Source organism: Falco rusticolus, chromosome 4 (genome assembly GCF_015220075.1).
Source record: "Falco rusticolus isolate bFalRus1 chromosome 4, bFalRus1.pri, whole genome shotgun sequence".
Classification (NCBI taxonomy): domain Eukaryota; kingdom Metazoa; phylum Chordata; class Aves; order Falconiformes; family Falconidae; genus Falco; species Falco rusticolus.
The window spans coordinates 46,653,761-46,670,447 of NC_051190.1; the positions used below are offsets into that span (position 1 = coordinate 46,653,761).

The following is a 16,687-nucleotide window of genomic DNA, read 5'->3' on the forward strand; positions in this document are numbered from 1 at the left end:
ATCCCCCATCGCTGGGGTAACTGGGGCAGAGGACTCCTCCCTTCCTGGGGTGACTGGGGCAGAGGACACCCCTTCCCCAGTGTAACAGTGACCGGATCCCCTGCCCATCGCTGGGGTAACTGGGGCAGAGGACTCCTCCCTTCCTGGGGTGACTGGGGCAGAGGACACCCCTTCCCCAGTGTAACAGTGACCGAGGACCCCCGGGGCGACCAGGGCAGAGGAATCCCCCATCGCTGGGGTGACCAGTGTAACAGTGACCGGGGCCCCCGGGGTGACCGGGGCAGCGGAATCCCCCCTTCACGGGCCCACCGGGACCCCCCTGCCCCCAGGTGACTGGGCGGGGGGACAGCCCGCTCGGGAGGGGGTGGCGCAGGGGCGGGGGGACCTCCGTGCCAGGGGGGCGCGGGGGGGGGGGCGGTGCCCGTCCCGGGGCTGGGGGCGATCCCCGCCCGCCGCCGCCCCGCCCCGGCCGCGCTCCCGCCCGGCCCCGCCGCCAGCCCGCCCTCGGCCCGGGGCTGCGGCGGGCAGCGCTGCCCGGCGCCGCGGTGCAGCCCAGAGCGGCCGGGCCCGGGACGGCGGCCCCGCGCGGGGCCCGGCTGCAGCCCAGACGCCCGGCGGGCGAGGTGAGGGGCGGCGGGGCCGGGACGGGGCGGCGGGGCCGGGACGGGGCGGCGGGCTCCGGCTGGCGGCGGCGGCTCCGGGAGCGGCGGCGACGGCGGGGCGGGGGCTCGTCCCGGTGGCGGCGCCCCCGCGGGGCCCCCCGGAGCCGCCGCCGCCCGGGGCCCGCCGAGGGGCCGCTCCGGAGCCCCCGCGGCCGCGGCGGGACCGTGGGGCGGCCCCGGCATCCCCCTCCCGGGGGCCTCCGCCCGGCAGGCGCCGGCAGCGGAGCGGGAGCTGGAGCGGGAACGGGGCTGCCGCCCGCGCCCGCCCGGGAGGTGCCGCTGCCGCTACCGGTGGCTCCGGGCCGTCGGGGCGGCCGGGCCGCCCACACCGGCTGCCGGGGGGTCCCCGGGGGTCTCCTGGGCTGGGGGAGCGTGCAGGGTGCTGCGGGCACCCCGGGGTGCTGGGGGCTTCCCTGAGGGGATGGGGATGCTGGTGGGGTCCCCGGAGTGCTGAGGACCTGCTGGGGTCGGGGCGCTTTGGACCACCCGAGGGCACAGGGCACCCACAGGGCTGGGGGTGCTGGGGGCTACCCCGGGGTGCTGGGGACCTGCAGAGCTGGGGATGCTGACGGGGTCCCCGGGGTGCTGAGGACCTGCTGGGGTCGGGGTGCTTTGGAGCACCCGAAGGCACAGGGCACCCACAGGGCTGGGGGGGCTGGGGGGTACCCTGGGGTGCTGGGGACCTACAGGGCTGGGGGTGTGGCAGGGCACCCTGGGGTGCTAGGAACCCGCAGGGCTGGGGGTGTAGCAGGTCACCCTAGGCTGCTGCAGCATCCCTCGGGATGCTGTAGGGCACGTGGGGTGCTGCAGGGTTCAGGGTGCTCCCTACATGGGCCCAACCTGCCGTGGGGCTGTGCCTGTACCCCCACAGTGCAGGATGTAAATGTAACCGTTTCACCCCCTCGAACCCCCTTGCAGCAGGGCTGCCCGCGCTCATGTCCCACCCTGGGTGTTGTCACCAGCCCCGCGGCAGTCGGGGAGGTGCTGGTGGGTGGCTGTGGTGAGGGCACGGGACAGGTAGTGGATGTTTTCTAGTGGAGCCCTATAGAGCTGTAGGTGTGACAGGGCACATCGAGCTGGTACCTGTGTCAGGATGTCTGCGTACGGAGCGTGCGCCTGTTGTCTAGGTGTTGTGTGAGTTCAGGGAGGTCCCCGAGGTGCTGGAGCGGGTGCAGAGCCCCGCAGCCTCCTGACCAACTGGGCCCACAATGACAACAACCCTGAAATTAGCCTGGTGAGAAGATCGAAGCGTTTCCCTTTCCCTCTCTGTGTGGGTGCTGCTGCACCCCCCGACATGAGACGCGGCTCCTCTGGGAGCAGCCCCAGCCTGGACAGCGTAGCCAAGGTGGCCTGGGCGAGCGGGCGCTGGGACAGTGGGTGGCACAGAGCACAGGGTGTCCTTTACGGCCCCGGGGCAAGGGATGGGGATGGGACAGGTGGCAGGGAAGGCGTGATGAGCTCTGGCTACCTTTCTCTGCAGCCACCCTGCGGGTGATGCTGCAGGTGGTGGGCACGCGTGATGGCTGGCACCGTGCGAGGGGCCCAAATCCTGGCAGGAATTCCCATGGAGGAAGCCCTGTGCTTGCGCAGTGGTTTCCCTTTAACTTTAGAACAGCCTCAGCCTGGAACTTCGGGGCTTATCGCCTGCGCACAGCTTCGAGGGAAGCGTGCCTGGCCGAGATAAATCAAGTCACGCTGGCCAGGGCTGCTCTGGACTCTGTTCTTCTCACATTCCTCATGACCTCAGTATTTTGGCTGGGGAGCAGAGCTGGGGAGAGCCCTCCCCGTGTCCGGCCCTGGCCGTGCGGGTGGAACGTCTTGGGCTGCACACCAGCACGTGGCCAAGTCGGGCTGGGGGCTGCCCCACTGATCCCCCTGGTAAGGGAAAGGGCCCAGAGGAGTCTGGAGCTTTAAAAATAGCTCCCCTGGGCCTGTCCTCTGCCAACCCAGGGACTTGGGGACCCACAGGGAGGTCACCCGATGGACCATGAGGCTGGGGTCCCAGGGGCTGGAGCATGGGGACCAGGCGCGCCAACTGCCCTGTCCCTAATGGGGCTTTTTATCGTATGTGAGTGGAGCAGCTCCAGTTTTGGCCCCAAGCTTCCTGGTGTGACTGCAGGAGGGGGAGACAGAGGTGCAAGCCCCCCACAAAGCACAGCCCTGCCTCTGCGGGGACAGTTGGGTCCCTGCGCATCCTCTTCCTCCTCTCACTGCCAAGCTCCTGAGCGGCATTTTGCTTTGTACCATCCCGCTTTTCTGTGGAAACACCAGGGCTAGAAGCAGTGCTTTCATGTCTTCCTAAGGAAGCTGGGATCGTGTGGGATGCCCTGCCTGTGGCACCGGGGGGTCCCTGTGCCCAACCCCAGCAGCACCAAGCCCGGGTGTCCAGGGAGCGGCCGAAACTGTTGAAAATCGGCCTTTGGCACCGAAGTGGCCGGCACGTTCTTCCCTGTCGGGATGTCAGCCCAGGTGGAGCGGCTTCTCTTTGAACCAGTGCCGCAGTGATGGTGGTGGCCAGCCGGGGACAAGGCTGGCTTTGTGCTGCTGGTGCCTGGGCTGCGGGTGCAGGGACTTAACCCTCTCACTGCTGCTGCGCACCAGGGCCATCTGCCTCGGTTGCTGTCCTAGCCAGCTCAAATCCAGCCTGCCCCTCACCTCGACACCCAGGGGCAGTTTGCGTGTCAGGGGGAGCCGGCATCACGGGGTTCCCAGGAGGTCTGTGCATGGCGGAGCCCCCAGGGGGGTTTGCACATCAGGGGGACCCCATCAGGGTTCACACATCGTGGGGTCCGCGGGGCCATTTGCACGTGGTTGGGAGCCCACAGGTCCCATCACCTGGCCTGCCCTTTGTTGGGCGAAGGCAGAAGCTCCTGCGCTGGATCTAGTCCATCCTTTTGGCCCCAAAAGCAACGAGGGTTGAGAGCCACTGGGGAGCTGCGGGGGGTCTCCTCCAGGACAGCGCAGCCACGCAGGTGACAGCAGCCGCTGGCATTGGCTGAAGGGGTAGAGTGAGGTGACAGAGGGGACAAGCAGTGTGTCCCTGGGTCAGCGGAGGGGACAAGCAGTGTGACCCTGGGTCAGCGGAGGGGACAGTGGGGCAATGCTGGCAGAAAGGGCACCTTTGCCGCAAGCAGGACAGCGCAGGAGACCCCTGGGCAGGGGTCCTGGCAGAGGCAGCTTTTCCTGGTGCAGGACAATACCCGGCCGGCGGCGGAAGGGAGCTGCCGGCTGCTTCCCCCGAGGAAATGCTCCCGCTGGCTCTGGCTCCCGTTGCTCTCCCTCTTCCTCCCGTTTGATTTCCAGCGTGCGCAGAGCCGGGTGGGAAGTTTGTCCTGGCCCAGGCACTGTTTAATTACCTGCAGCGAGGGCCTGCAGAGGAGGAAGCCGGCTGCTTCCCGGGATGGGAGGGATTAGCAGAGGTGGGGGACGTGCAGACCCTTTCAGGCCTGAAGCTGGGGGCACAGAATGGTGGGATACCAGCATGGAGCTGGGATGTTCCCATGGGCGGTGTAAGCTGGGATGTGCGTTGGCTGCGGGTGGGTTGGCAGAGGGGTGGGAGGCCCCCAGGATCCAGCCTTGTGACTGGTGGGATGAGAGGGATTAGCAGAGGTTGGGGATGCAGACCCTTTCAGGCATGAAGCTGGGGGTACAGGATGGTGGGCTACCAGCATGGAGCTGGGATGTTCCCACGGGAGGTGGAAGGGATCCCGTCTTGAAGCTGGGATGATCCCAGGGGAGGTGTAAGCTGGGATGTGCGTTGGCTGCGGGTTGGTTGGCAGGGCTGGCGGGGGCCAGGGGGAGCTGCCCTGTCACCTGGGTGTCCAACCTGAGCCTGGCCTGGCGCTGCCCATGCCATGGCTACTCCTCCAGCTTCTGGCATGGTCAGGGCGAGCCGTGGGCTCAGCAGATCAGCTGGGGCTGGGGAGGCAGCAGGCGGCATCGTCATGGGCAGAGGGTGTGAGCCAGGGGCTGGCACATCGTCTCGCAGCTGGGCCATGTGACAGGGATGACCACAGCATCTCTGCTAGCAAAGTCTGGACCCTCTGGTTGTCATGGGCAGAGGATTTGGGGATGGATGTGGGTGTTTCTCCACAGCCAAGGCCAGATCCTGCGCCCTTCTCTGGGCAGCGCTGAGCCTCAGCTTTCCGTAGGGCTGTGCCTGAGCTGCCTTTCCTCTGTGGCATGCCTCCTCCCCTGCTTTATTCCGAAAATAGCCTGGTGCCAAATGCTTTGCCCGCCGACAGCTGCACAGCCCCATGGCCACCTGTGCCCCGCAGGCAGAGCCACCGCGTCCCGGTTGTGCGGGGATCTGGTGGGTGACACTGTGTGCTCCTGGGGTGTTGTTTGCCCCCATCTCACTCCCACTAAGAGTGTTCCCACCTGGGCCCTGGCACCCAGATGCTGGTGGCACCCCAGGCCGTGAGCTCACCCCTGGACCACAGCTGCATCCTGCTGGCTCTCCTCCAGCGTGCCTGTGCCGGGCTCTTGGGAAAACCAGGCTCTCACTTCCATTCCCCCCTGCCTCCTGTCTTGCCTTATCCCACATTATCGACAGGGAAAAGCAGCCAGGTCCCTCCTGGGGGTCACCGGTCCTCAGCCTGGGGGGTGAGGATGGACATCGCACCCAGCGCCCAGGTGCTGGCAGTGGCCTGCGGTCACGTAGCTTTGCAAAAGCAGCGATTCCCTTTATCCCAGGCAAACTTCTCTGCTGAGAACTGCATCCATAAAGGCTGCAGCCTCCTTTTTTTTTTTTTTTAAATTTTTTTTTTTTTTTTTTTATTTTTCCAGCCTGCTCCCCTGGTGTGGCTGAGCTCTGACTCATGACTCTGCACCCTCAGAGCTGGCAGCGCAGCCGCCGCAGCCGTCCCAGCGCTGGCTGCGAAACCTTCATTCCTTAAATGTACAAACAAAAGCTCCAGCCTCGTGGCACCAGGGCTGGAGGGAGGCGAGGGGGGCCAGCACATGGCAGGGGGTGGCCGCAGGGTGCTCCCCAGCTGGGGGGAGGTGGTTAGTGGCAGTGTAGGGGTCACCAGCCCCCGGTTTGCAGGGTTTTGCTGGACGTGGCCCTGGTTTTGTTGCAGGTTGATCGTTTTCTGGTCAGCAGCATCCCAGGGAGAAGATGGCTCAGCCTGCACCCCTGAACCAGAACCTCCCAGGTAAAGGGACCGGGGTTGTCACCGGGCCGGTTGTCACAAGGGACAGTGGAAGGAACACGACGGGAGTGGCAGGGCTGAGCTGTTCCCGTCCTGTCCCAGTGGGTTTTCTCACCCCAGCACCGAGCCTGGCACAGTGCGGGTGCCCTGTGACATCCAGCGGCACCGAGGGTGCTGGGGACGGGCCATCTGCTGGGCCCGCTGCCAGCAGCACCACGGTGGGGAGGGGGCTGGAGGCTGCCAATCCCGGTACGACCCCATGGAAAAGCCCACCTGAATCCACCAGGTCCCTGCCTAACCGCCCCTGCTCCTTTTGCAGATCTCGGGGGCCCCTTCTTGTACCGGGACCAGGATGACGGGGAGAAGAGCTCATATTCAGTGGAAACCCCCTACGGTTTCCTCCTGGACCTGGATTTCCTGAAATACGTTGACGACATTGAAAGCGGCCAAACGCTGAAGAAAGTGCCGCTGCCTCGCAGGGTGAAAGGGTCCCGGCAGCCGCCCAGCGCCCTGCGCAGCCCCAGCAGCCAGGCCAGTGACTGGACCTCCACCGAGTCCCTGGCCTCCACGGCCAGTGAGGAGGGCAGGGTCGCGCTGCTGCTGTCCCCGCACCGCCGGGCACCCCCGGAGCCCCCGAACAAGCCAACCTCCCACCCCGTCTCGCCACCACCGCCAGTGCGGCTGCTGCGACCTCCCACCCGCAAGTACCTCGTGCGAAACCCGCGGGTGGAGAAGACCTTGCTGGAAACAAGCCGGAGGCTGGAGCAGGAGCAGGGCCATTTGCAGGATGTTGGCGGTCCCTCCCGCAGTGGCCCGCTGGGCACCCTCAGTCAGCTGTCCCCCTGGGTGCCGGTGGGTGCCGAGGGCCAGGGGGGCTGGGGACGGGCGAGCCCTGCCAGCTCGGGGCACAGCACGCCGGCGGCGGGGCTCAGTGCTGCTCCGCTGCAGCACGTGCGGGAGCAGATGGCAGCAGCCCTGCAGCAGCTGCGGGACCTGGAGGAGCAGGTGAAAACCATCCCCCTCCTGGAGATGCAGATCTCGGAGCTGAAGAAGGAGAAGGCAAAGCTGATGGAGAAGCTGTCAGTGGAGCCCGGCGAGGCTTTTTGCCACCCCCCTGGCTCCGAGGCGGTGGCAGGGGGCGAGGAGCCACCCCAAGGTGGGCCAGAGAGCGAAGCAGAGCCAGCGAAGGGGCGAGCGAGCAAGATCGCGGAGCTGAGGAAGCTGACGGAGAAGCTGGCCGTGCCGGAGCGGGGCAGCAGGGCTTGGCCAGGCAGGAGCCCCAGGGCTGCCGAGAGGCCGTGCCGCTCCGTGGCGGTGGGCGAGGACCGGGCCATGACCGATGCAGTCTTCTACTACCGCGGTGACGTGCCGGACGGTGGGGTGAGGGAGCGCAGGGACGTGGGCGTCTGGGTGCTGGAGTCCTCGCTGGGGCTGGCCAGCGAGGTGGAGCGGGAGCTGGAGCTGCTGCAGCAGACGGTGGGGCACCAGAAGGAGGTGATCGCCCTGATGGAGGGGCACCTGCGGGAGGCCACGCGGGAGCTGGAGGAGCTGCGGCTGGAGGTGTGCGCCCGCCGGCCCCACGGGCGGCTGGACAAGGAGGTGACAGCCAAGCCGCAGGTGGCCGAGGCGCTGGTGGAAGCGGCAGTGGCGACACAGAGCCGGGCAGCCGGCGACCCCCCAGAGACGGCAGAGGCGGGTGTGGAGTGCTGCCCACCGACCAGCTGCATCGGGGTGGACTGCCGCCCCGATGGGCGGGATGTGGCGGTCGGACCTGATTCAGCTGCCCAGCGCGAAGACAAGGGCAGCCAGACCGACGTGGGCAGTGCCGTCCCGGTGGGCGAGGAGCCGGATCCCAGGGCAGGTGATGCCTCAAGCAGCCCCTCGGCACAGGGCGCAGGAGCCATGGGGGGTATGTGCCAGTGCCCGGACCCCAGGGCAGCCACGCCAGAGACGACGCACAGCAGCCAGGACCCGTCCCTGGTGCGGGATGGCGGAGCTGGACCAAGCCCTGCGGCTGGTGAGTTGGCGCCAGGGTTGACACCAAGATCTGGGTTGGGATATTCCCGTGGGAAGGTAGAGGGGGACCCTGTTGGGGACAGCGTCTGCAGGGCCAACGCTACCTGTGTCACAGCAGCTGCCTCGGCTCTGCCCGTGGCCCTCCCATGCCTGCCCTGGGGTTTGGGGTGCCTGGTCCCTAACGCCTATCTCTCTGCCCCCAGGAGCCCTGAAGTCCATCATGAAGAAGCGGGACGGTCCCCCCCGGAGCGAGGCCGAGGGCAGCAAGAAGAGCCTGCAGTTTGTGGGCGTGCTGAACGGGGAGTATGTGCTGAGGGTCTCCTGCCCCCTCCCCAGCATCCCCATCCTGGGCTGGGGGCAGCTGCAGTGGGGGGACCTGGAAGGGACCAGCCAGGTGCCGTGTTGCTGCTGAGCATCCTCCCTCTGTGCAGGTACGAGAGCACATCCAGCGAGGAGGAGGAGGAAGGAGACAGCTCCTCTGAGAAGGCTTCAGCTGACAGCTCTGACAGCGAGGAGATTGGGGACATGGACACCTCGGATGAGGAGGTTGGGGAAGGCGAGCACAAGCCAGGCCAGGAGCATGAGGGGGCTGGTGGGACCCTGCTGGAGACCCCGGTGGTGAAGGAAAAGTAAGTGCCAAGGGGAAAGGCTCCGTCGCCCTGTGCAGCTGGGAGCCGCGGGCTGGCACTGGCCCTGCCGACTCGGGGTGTCTGCCCTGGTTCAGAGCAGCCGCTGGGAAAAACACCCTGGGCTCCTGCAGAAACCATTTGGCAGGAAAAAGTCCTTCCAGATTCTTGGCTCTGCTAAGGAAAGGATGATCCTGAGGCCCCCGATGCCTCTTTGTTGGAGAAGATAGTTTGGAAGGGAACAAAAAAATACCAACAGCTCTTTATGGCACTTTTCAATAAAAGGAAAAAAAAACGGCCTAAAAATGGGTAAATGGGGCCTGAGCACACCCGTGTAAGGCTCGGTTCAGCGGGGGGTGCAGCTGCTGGGCTGGATGTTGCACCCCGGGGAGCTCACCGGAGGCTCACGGGCATTGGGGAGCGGAGCTAAACCTCCGTGGGGGGACATGGGGAGACCCCTTGCCTGTGTGGGTTAGGTGGGACGATGCAGCCCCCCGCCCCCCCCCAGCCACCCTCGTGCTCTCGCCAGGTTTGAGCTGAGCCCCAGGATGCGGGAGGCATGCCTCATCGTCAAGACCCACCTGGGCCACCCCAGTGCCACCAAGAGCAAAGAGGTGGTAAGTGGGGTGCTGTGGGTGGGAGGGCTTGCACCCCTCAAATACGGGTCAGCAAAGCCCAGTTCTGCACCTTCCCCCACAACACAGCCCCTTTGCTCCAGGGACCCCAAAACCCACGTGGACTCAGGCCATCCCAGCGTGATTTCGGGGTTTCAGGGTCCTGCCTTCACCCGGTCCCCTCTGGAGCAGGGGGGTGGGTGCCGGAGGTCACGCAGAGGCTGGGGGGGGGGGTTGCTATGGTCCTGGCTCAGTGCCGCTCGCCCCCCCACAGCTCGCCAGCAGCAGCCTGGTCCTGCAGGAGTGGTTCCGTCTGTCCAGCCAGAAGGTGTCCACCCCCGACACGGTCGCCAACCACCTCCTGGCCTTTGCCGAGGTCTCGCCAGCTCTCCTGGCCCATGTGGTGAACCTGGCAGACGGCAACGGCAACACGGCCCTGCACTACAGCGTCTCCCACTCCAACTTCCACATCGTGCGGCTGCTGCTGGACACAGGTCAGTGCCACCGCTCCAGAAACGTCCCTCTGCCACCATCCCGCTCCATGCCTGAATCCCATCCTGGCCATGCCAAGCATAGGGAGCAGGTGCCAGCAGCAGGGTGGGGGGGGTCTCCCCTGGGCTGTGTCCGTGCACAGGTAGGGGGGAGTGGGCAGCCACGCCAGCCCAGATTGAATGGGGGCGGGGGGTGGGGTGGGGGGGTGAAACCTACCAGCAGGTCTGTGCCCGTGGTGCAGGGTGGGAGCCAGACGCGTCACTCAGTCTGTGCCTCCCACTGGCCCCACAGCACCCTGAGCCCCTTGGCTCTGCCCATCCCCGCAGGGGTCTGTAACGTGGACCACCAGAACAAAGCTGGCTACACCGCTCTCATGCTGGCAGCGCTGGCGGCCGTCGAGCAGGAGGACGACATGAACGTGGTCAGGAGGCTTTTCAGCATGGGCAACGTCAACGCCAAGGCCAGCCAGGTTGGTGCAGGCTGGGGGCCACCTCATCCTGACCCTTTCCCCCCACCCCCAAGCAACGGCCAGGGCCATGCTTGGCTCCAAGGGCAGGACTGTGGTTCCAAAACCTTGAGGGGGCAGTACATGGGGAGGGCATCACATTAGGAGCAACTTCTGCCTGGCCTCAGGGCTCTCGGGTCTCATCCACGGCTCATCTCCAGTCAGGGAGGTGCTCAGAGACCCTGTGGGCGCTGCGGACAGCGGCGGTCCCTCCCCGGGGCAGTGGGAAGAGGGGGTGGCACAGCCAGGGCAGGAGCAGCTTGGCAGTGTCCCTTGCCTTGCAGGCTGGCCAGACAGCGCTGATGCTGGCTGTCAGCCACGGCCGGCAGGAGATGGTGGAAGCCCTGCTCGCCTGCGGAGCGGACGTGAACCTGCAGGATGAGGAGGGCTCGACCGCGCTGATGTGCGCCTGCGAGCACGGCCGGGTAGAGACAGTGAAGCTGCTGCTGGCTCAGCCCACCTGTGACATCTCCGTCGTGGACAGCGTAAGCCTCCACTGCTGGGGCCGGGGCATGGCTGCCCACCCCATGTCCTGTCCCCAAACCTCTTCCCAGCGCTCTCCCTTCCTTTTTCAGGATGGTAACAACGCCGTCGCCATAGCGCTGGAGGCTGGGCACAGCAACATCGCTGTGCTCCTCTACGCCCACCTCAACGGCACAAAGGTGCAGCTGCCTGTGAGTACCGTGGCTCCGGCCACCTGCCTTGTCCCCAACAAGGGCCACTGGGGTGGCACCACGCCACCGGCTCAGCTGCATGGTGGGCAGGTGGCCCTGTAGGAGGGTCAGGGCTGGGACACAGACAATGCTCCCCAGGAAGGGGCTGCAGGGGCGAGAGCAGAGCGTCCCCGGTGCCATGCACTCAGTGTGTCCTCAGCAGCAGGGAACCAGCGTGGCCAGCCCTGAGCAGGAGTCGCTGAAGGGGTCTCTGGTGACATTTCATGACTGTGCTCTCTCTGTGGCAGGGGACATCACCGACAACCACGAAGAGCCCTGGGAGCCCAAAGAAACCAAGTTAGAGCGACCTTGGGATCCAGCCAGGGACCAGCTGCGTGCCAGCCAGCCACCAGCAGCACTGGGCAGTAATTTATGTCCCCTCACCTGCTACTCCTTTGTGTGCCAAATCACTCTCCGCAGCTGCAGATGCTTTAATCCTCCTGTTAATGGAGCACGCACCATCCCTGGGCCTCACTCGCCCGTCTCCAGTGCTGGAAGTGGCCCACCTCATTCCATCAAGTGACCTCAGTGTGAGAAACACAGCACGTGGAAGCCAGCCCCATCCCCTCTGCTCCCCACCGCAACTGTGCCACCTCAGGACCCACCGCAAGAAAACAAACCCAGCAGAAACAGCACCTGGTTTCTGCTCTTAGCCAGCACTGGGCAGCAGCTGCGGGAAGGCAGCGGAGCTGGTGACAGCGAGCAGGGCTGCAGGAGGGAGAGGGTCAGCTCCTGGATGGTGCTGGCAGGGGAGCGGTGCTCAGCAGGAGAGTCCTATGCAGTGATGGGAGAAGGGACACAAACTCCCTGGTTAAATGCTGCCTCAGATGCAGGCTGGGAGCACTTCCAGACTGAAATGCTTGCCCTTCTTTTCTGGCATTTCCTTTCCTTGCTGAAATCTTGAGTTCTTTCTAGCACATGCACACAAAGCAAAAAAAAAAAATAATTGTATTTCTTGGTCAAAAAGATGGAGTTCAACGTGAAATCACTCGGTGACTTGACTAGCTCAATGGGAGCAAGACTTCTGGGTACTGGGGGCTGGAGCCAAGAACGCATTTAGGGACTGAGACTGGCCAGCCAATACCCAGCACGGGGAGCTGGGAGAGCAGCTGCCTCCTGAGCATCTCCCATGTCAAACAAACAGTCTCATAGCCAGTTTTTTTGGCAATGCGAAAGTTTTTTTGCAAAGGCAATCAGAGCCCACAGCTGAGTCCCTCTGCCCACCTTTCCTTTCCAGAGGGCAGAGGAGCAGCCAAGGATAGCTCCAGGAAAAAAAAAAAGGAAAAAAAAGATAGGAAGAGCTCAGAGAGCCCAGGGCCTGTGGAGGTGGATGTGTATGTCAGAGGACGTGTGTGCATCTGTGCAAGTGTGTGTGCGCCAGGGGGGGTGGGGACAAGGTAAGGATTAGGGACCCCCAGAGGAAAGAGGCTTTTGCACGTGAAGCCAGCTCAGCTCTGATTCCTTCACAGAGGTCGAAGTGTGTCACAGCCCCCACTGCTGCTCCTTGGCCCAGTTTTCCCCACCATCCATCTTGCCTCACCGAGGCCTGGCCCAAGCTATACTAAGCCAGGAAACACTCCCAAGAAACTTGTTCTGGGCAAATGCCACTGCCCTCACAGCGTGCCCGTTTCGGCTTTGCACTGAAGTTAATACACAATGCTCACAGCCACTCTAGTATGCTACTCCTTATGTATGCCATACTCACTGCTTTGGTCTCACAGGTTTACTGATATTTTAATACTGATGTTTATTTTTAAGATATAAATAAAATTTAAAGTAAAATTATTTTGAAATATTACAGTGACCATCACCAGTCTCCTGCCTCTTTTTCTGGCTCCAGATAAAACCCCCAGAACAGCTTCAGCAGAGCAACAGCCCAGCACAGCCCCCACACCTCAGTTAACTCCCTGCAAGTTTATGAAAAGGCTACATCCATCGCTCTGGTGTTCTTCCAGTTGAGTTATCCCAGTCAGGTACCCACTGTTTCAGTTGACAGGACCAAACGGGATACTGGGACCAAGTGTAGCCCTTCACTACCCTTGGTTCACCCTGGTATTAAGATACTCTGATATTAAGCTGCATTATTAAAGGGCAATCATCAGACAGAGTGGGGATGGAACATCACCTCCCTCCTCACACAGCCAAGGGCCACGTTGACCCCACAGGGATGTCTGCAAAGGGCTACAGCTGCTCTGAGCCACCCCTGCTGCAAGTTTGCTTCTGTCTGGCCACCAACTCACCAACACTCCTGTCTTGGTCACGCAGCACAGTAAGGCCTGGCAGCTACCAGAGCTCTTTGGTCATTGCTAAAGCTGTGCAGGGAACACACAGCAACCTGAGAAGTAAATTCCAAGCAGGACTTCTTGCGCTCATTCCCAAGAGCTCTGCTGGGCCACATGAATCAGGGGAGTTCAAATTCACCCAATGCTCTGAAATAGAACCACCACCAAAGAACTAGATCAAGCAGGAACACAAGCACATACTGACAAGGGCTTTCTCCAGAGCACAAAATCCACCTCAGGCCACCCATGAGCTAAGACCTACAGGAGGGGGAAAGGAAAAACCACAAATGCTCTTTCAACACCAGCCCTAACAGCAATCCTCACTATCTGCCTAAGTTCAGTGATCCAAACATCTGTTCCAGAAGTGCTCTCCTCAGCTTTAGGATACTCAAACCCTCAATCCCACCTGCCACTGAAGGGGGCTTAAGAAAGTTCAGGATACTTAAGAACGAAGAACACTGCCATCAAGACCGCAGGATCAGGAGCTACAGACCCCACTCTGTTCAAACACACCACAAACCAGTATCGTTCTATTACCAGAGGGAAAATACCAGCACTTAAAAATCAGCCCTTGAACTGTGACAGTTTCCAGGCTTATTCCTAATCCTTTCAGCTTCACTTTTACTTTATGTAGTAGCCTAAACCAATAAATCTTTCTAGCTAATTGTGTGGTGGAAGGGAAAGCTGAATAAGAAAATAAGTGAAATTGATTTACAAACTCCTGTAAGGGGAGAGAAATACGCGCTCACTGTGGGTGACTGCCAAGAAAGACAGCCAGCAAGTGTATTTATAGTAGCATTTATAGAATAGCTTACTGAGGACAGAAAGACAGAAGCAGCAGGCTGCTGCTTTGCAAGCTGGTACAAAGCTTGACTTTCAACTTGCAATTAAAATCCACCTAAGTCCAGTAAGTTTGGCAGTGACTCGTTACCAGTTACATACAGTAAAATGCTTACCGGAGAAGTCAGGATTAAGGTTGCTGTAATGAAAAGTTATTTTCGTTGTAACAAGTTTATAAAAATGCAAGAGCACAGCAAGATTACACTGTAAGGCATCATGTGTAACCCCAGCAATGAGCTTTTGGGCCTCTGCTGAACGCAACAACTGGAGGTAGGTGCATAAATAGAGTGCTCGCACATTCAATAAGCGAGACCTGGGCAAGGGGCTACCAAAAAAGCTCTTTATTGCAGGAACACCACTACCACCACACTCCTCTCCATCCATGACCCGCATCCAGCCTAGCGAGTGTCTGCAGGTGACTCCAAGCAAATGCTGTAAGGCTCCATCACCCGCAGGAAAGCAGCAGAGGCTGCCCAGGCTAAGGTGACAGTGGCCAGGGGGGCCGCGGGGTGGGGGGCGGCCCCGAGGGGGGCTCAGCGCAGCCGCCGGGCCTCGCGTTCTGACTCCAGCAGGGTGAGGACGTCGCCCTCGCGCACCGGCCCCTTCACATTGCGGATGATGGAGCGGCTCGTGTCATCCATGAACTCCACACGCACCTGCGGGCCAAGACGGCGTCAGGCCGGCCCAGTGGCGCCACTCCCCGCCCGGGCCCAGACCCAGCTAGGCCGAGGCCGAGGCCCAGGCCCACTCACCTGCGTGCACTGCCCCTGCGAGCCGGTCCGGCCCAGCACCTTGGTGACCTGCAAGGAGGAAGCAGAGGGTGAGCGCACGCCCCCGGTCCGCGCCCCCCCGCCCCCAGCGCCCCCCAGCCCCCTACCCTGGCCAGCTTGATGGGCTGCACGCGACTCGTGTCCATGGCGGCTCCGCGGCTCGGGAAGGGGGTGGCGCTGCCCCGAGCTGCCTTATATAGCGCCAAGTCTCGCGAGACCCAGCGTGCCCCGCGCGCTCCCGGCACCCCCCGCGGCACCCCTGTCCTTCACAGCGGCTAAGATGGCGACCGCCACTCGCCTCATCCAGCGCTTCCGCAATTTCTTGGCGGGGGTAAGGGGGGCCCCGGGCGCCGCTCTGCGATGCCTCGCGCAGTCGGGCAGTGGCCCGCGGGGGGAGCGGTGCCCGGCGCCGCCTGAGACGCTGTCGCCTTGCCTTGCAGCGGAACCTGCAGGCCAAGCTGCCGCTGCGCTACACGGAGATCTCCAAGAGGTGCCGGCGGGGCGGGCCGGGCCGCGCGTTTCGGCCTGAGCGCTGAGGCTCGCCGGCCGCCGCTGACGCTCTGGAACCGTTCTCTGTCTAGAACCCAGCCGCCGCCTCGGCTCCCGGTGGGCCCCAGCCACAAGTTCGCCGGTAACTATTACTGCAGCCGGGACGGACGCCGAGAGTCTCTGCCGCCCATCGTGGTCGTGGCGGCGCAGAAGACCCTTGCTGCGGGGGCGCAGGCTGGCAGGTGGGTCCGGCCCAGTGGGTCCCGCAGCGCTGCTGCAGCTGTTGGGGCTGAGCTGCTGCGAGCCTTGTCCGATTTATGCTAGAAGTGCAAAAGTCTTGCAATAATCAGTATTGGGTTTCCCAGGTCATCAAAGAACGCTGGGCTAAGTCTTTGCTGGAATTAACGAGGTGGCTGGAAGCTGACTTAACAAAGTGCTCTAGCTCTAACAAAACCTATGCTCCTGATTAAATCAGGCTTTCGTAGTGTTACTAAAGGCTCTTCTCTCTCTTCCTTCCTCTATCCCAGTTCAGGCTCTGCAGTGTCAGCAGCTGAGAAAAAACCAGTGACGCCAGGACCAGCGCTTAAGAGGTGGGAAATTTCAAAAGACCAGCCCTATTTGTGAGAAATAAAGCGTGATGAGGCTGGATGTGCAGGTCGCAGTTCATTATGAAGCAGCACTCTAATAGGAATGCCTGTGGTGGATTTTGCTACAGTGATGCTGTGTGGAACTTGGCCTAGTGCTGATAATGCATGACTAATAAATATATTTAGAGCTGTGGTTATCCCCTTTCCCACCCCTTTTGTCTGTTCTATTTAAATTATCCAGATTGCTACTCTAATATTGGTAATCTTTGGGTATAAGGTTTTCTTGAAGGGACAGCAACATAGTACGCATATTTGAGCTTAGGCTCAGTGGATTTGTAAGCTACAGCCGAGATACCACTTCAGGACAGAGCTGTGTGAAACACCCTAGCCATAAAGGACCTGACACTCCAATCTTGTGATGAGGTGCGAATTAAGTAGCCTGCGGCACTCTTTCTGCAATTGCCTGATATCCTGCCCAAGCTGTGCTGCTGCAGATGCTGAGCGCTGTAGTCCAGCGCCAATGACAACAGGTCACCTGGGCTCACGCTGTGATGACCTGGCAGTTGCAGTGAGCTACGCTGGTTGTTTTTCAGCGAACTGCTGGATTCTGTGCATGTTCCCTGGAGCTGTTGGGCACCGGAGGAGTGCCAGTGCATTTACACCAGGCCTTTGCCCAGTCATCTGCCCGCCAGCAGCACTTTCAGCTCACTGCCTCAAGGGGAAGGTTTAAAAAGCCCTTAAAAACAGAAGCAGGGAGGAGCGCAGGTGGAGCTGGGCTCCAAGGCAGCCGAGGCTGAAGTGAGCTGGGGACGAGCAGGGCAGGCTGGCTCAGGGCCCTGGCTGCCTGGGTGGCGCGCCTGCCTTCCCATGGAGCCGAGGGAGGCGGTGAGGCACCTGGTGGCCCGCAGGCAGCAGGGCAGGGCCCCGCGGAGGCCCCG

The 16,687-nt window shown here is 62.3% G+C and overlaps 3 protein-coding genes across 4 annotated transcripts; 2 read left to right on the forward strand and 1 right to left on the reverse strand.

Annotated features, from left to right (window-relative positions):
- The first annotated feature begins 520 nt into the window (after positions 1-520).
- Positions 521-12,579, forward strand: KANK3 (KN motif and ankyrin repeat domains 3). Of its 2 annotated transcripts, none has more exons than XM_037384406.1 (11): positions 521-623; positions 5,744-5,818; positions 6,135-7,832; positions 8,035-8,134; positions 8,263-8,460; positions 8,987-9,074; positions 9,346-9,565; positions 9,890-10,032; positions 10,353-10,553; positions 10,644-10,742; positions 11,030-12,579. In XM_037384406.1, exons 2-11 carry the CDS (start codon positions 5,782-5,784, stop codon positions 11,081-11,083), a joined length of 2,838 nt encoding a protein of 945 aa, XP_037240303.1. In that variant the 5' UTR covers positions 521-623; positions 5,744-5,781; the 3' UTR covers positions 11,084-12,579. The 2 variants fall into 2 exon arrangements, with proteins under 2 accessions (XP_037240303.1, XP_037240304.1); XM_037384407.1 differs by having other exon boundaries at positions 10,644-10,730.
- A 1,643-nt stretch (positions 12,580-14,222) lies between these two features.
- On the reverse strand, positions 14,223-14,901 carry RPS28 (ribosomal protein S28). Its single transcript, XM_037384629.1, has 3 exons — positions 14,781-14,901; positions 14,656-14,703; positions 14,223-14,559 (listed from the first exon to the last, which is right to left on the reverse strand). Exons 1-3 carry the CDS (start codon positions 14,817-14,819, stop codon positions 14,437-14,439), a joined length of 210 nt encoding a protein of 69 aa, XP_037240526.1. The 5' UTR covers positions 14,820-14,901; the 3' UTR covers positions 14,223-14,436.
- On the forward strand, positions 14,902-15,956 carry NDUFA7 (NADH:ubiquinone oxidoreductase subunit A7). Its single transcript, XM_037384627.1, has 4 exons — positions 14,902-15,004; positions 15,114-15,163; positions 15,255-15,404; positions 15,690-15,956. The coding sequence occupies exons 1-4, from the start codon at positions 14,954-14,956 to the stop codon at positions 15,784-15,786; spliced, it is 348 nt and encodes a 115-aa protein (XP_037240524.1). The 5' UTR covers positions 14,902-14,953; the 3' UTR covers positions 15,787-15,956.
- The last annotated feature ends 731 nt before the right edge of the window (positions 15,957-16,687 follow it).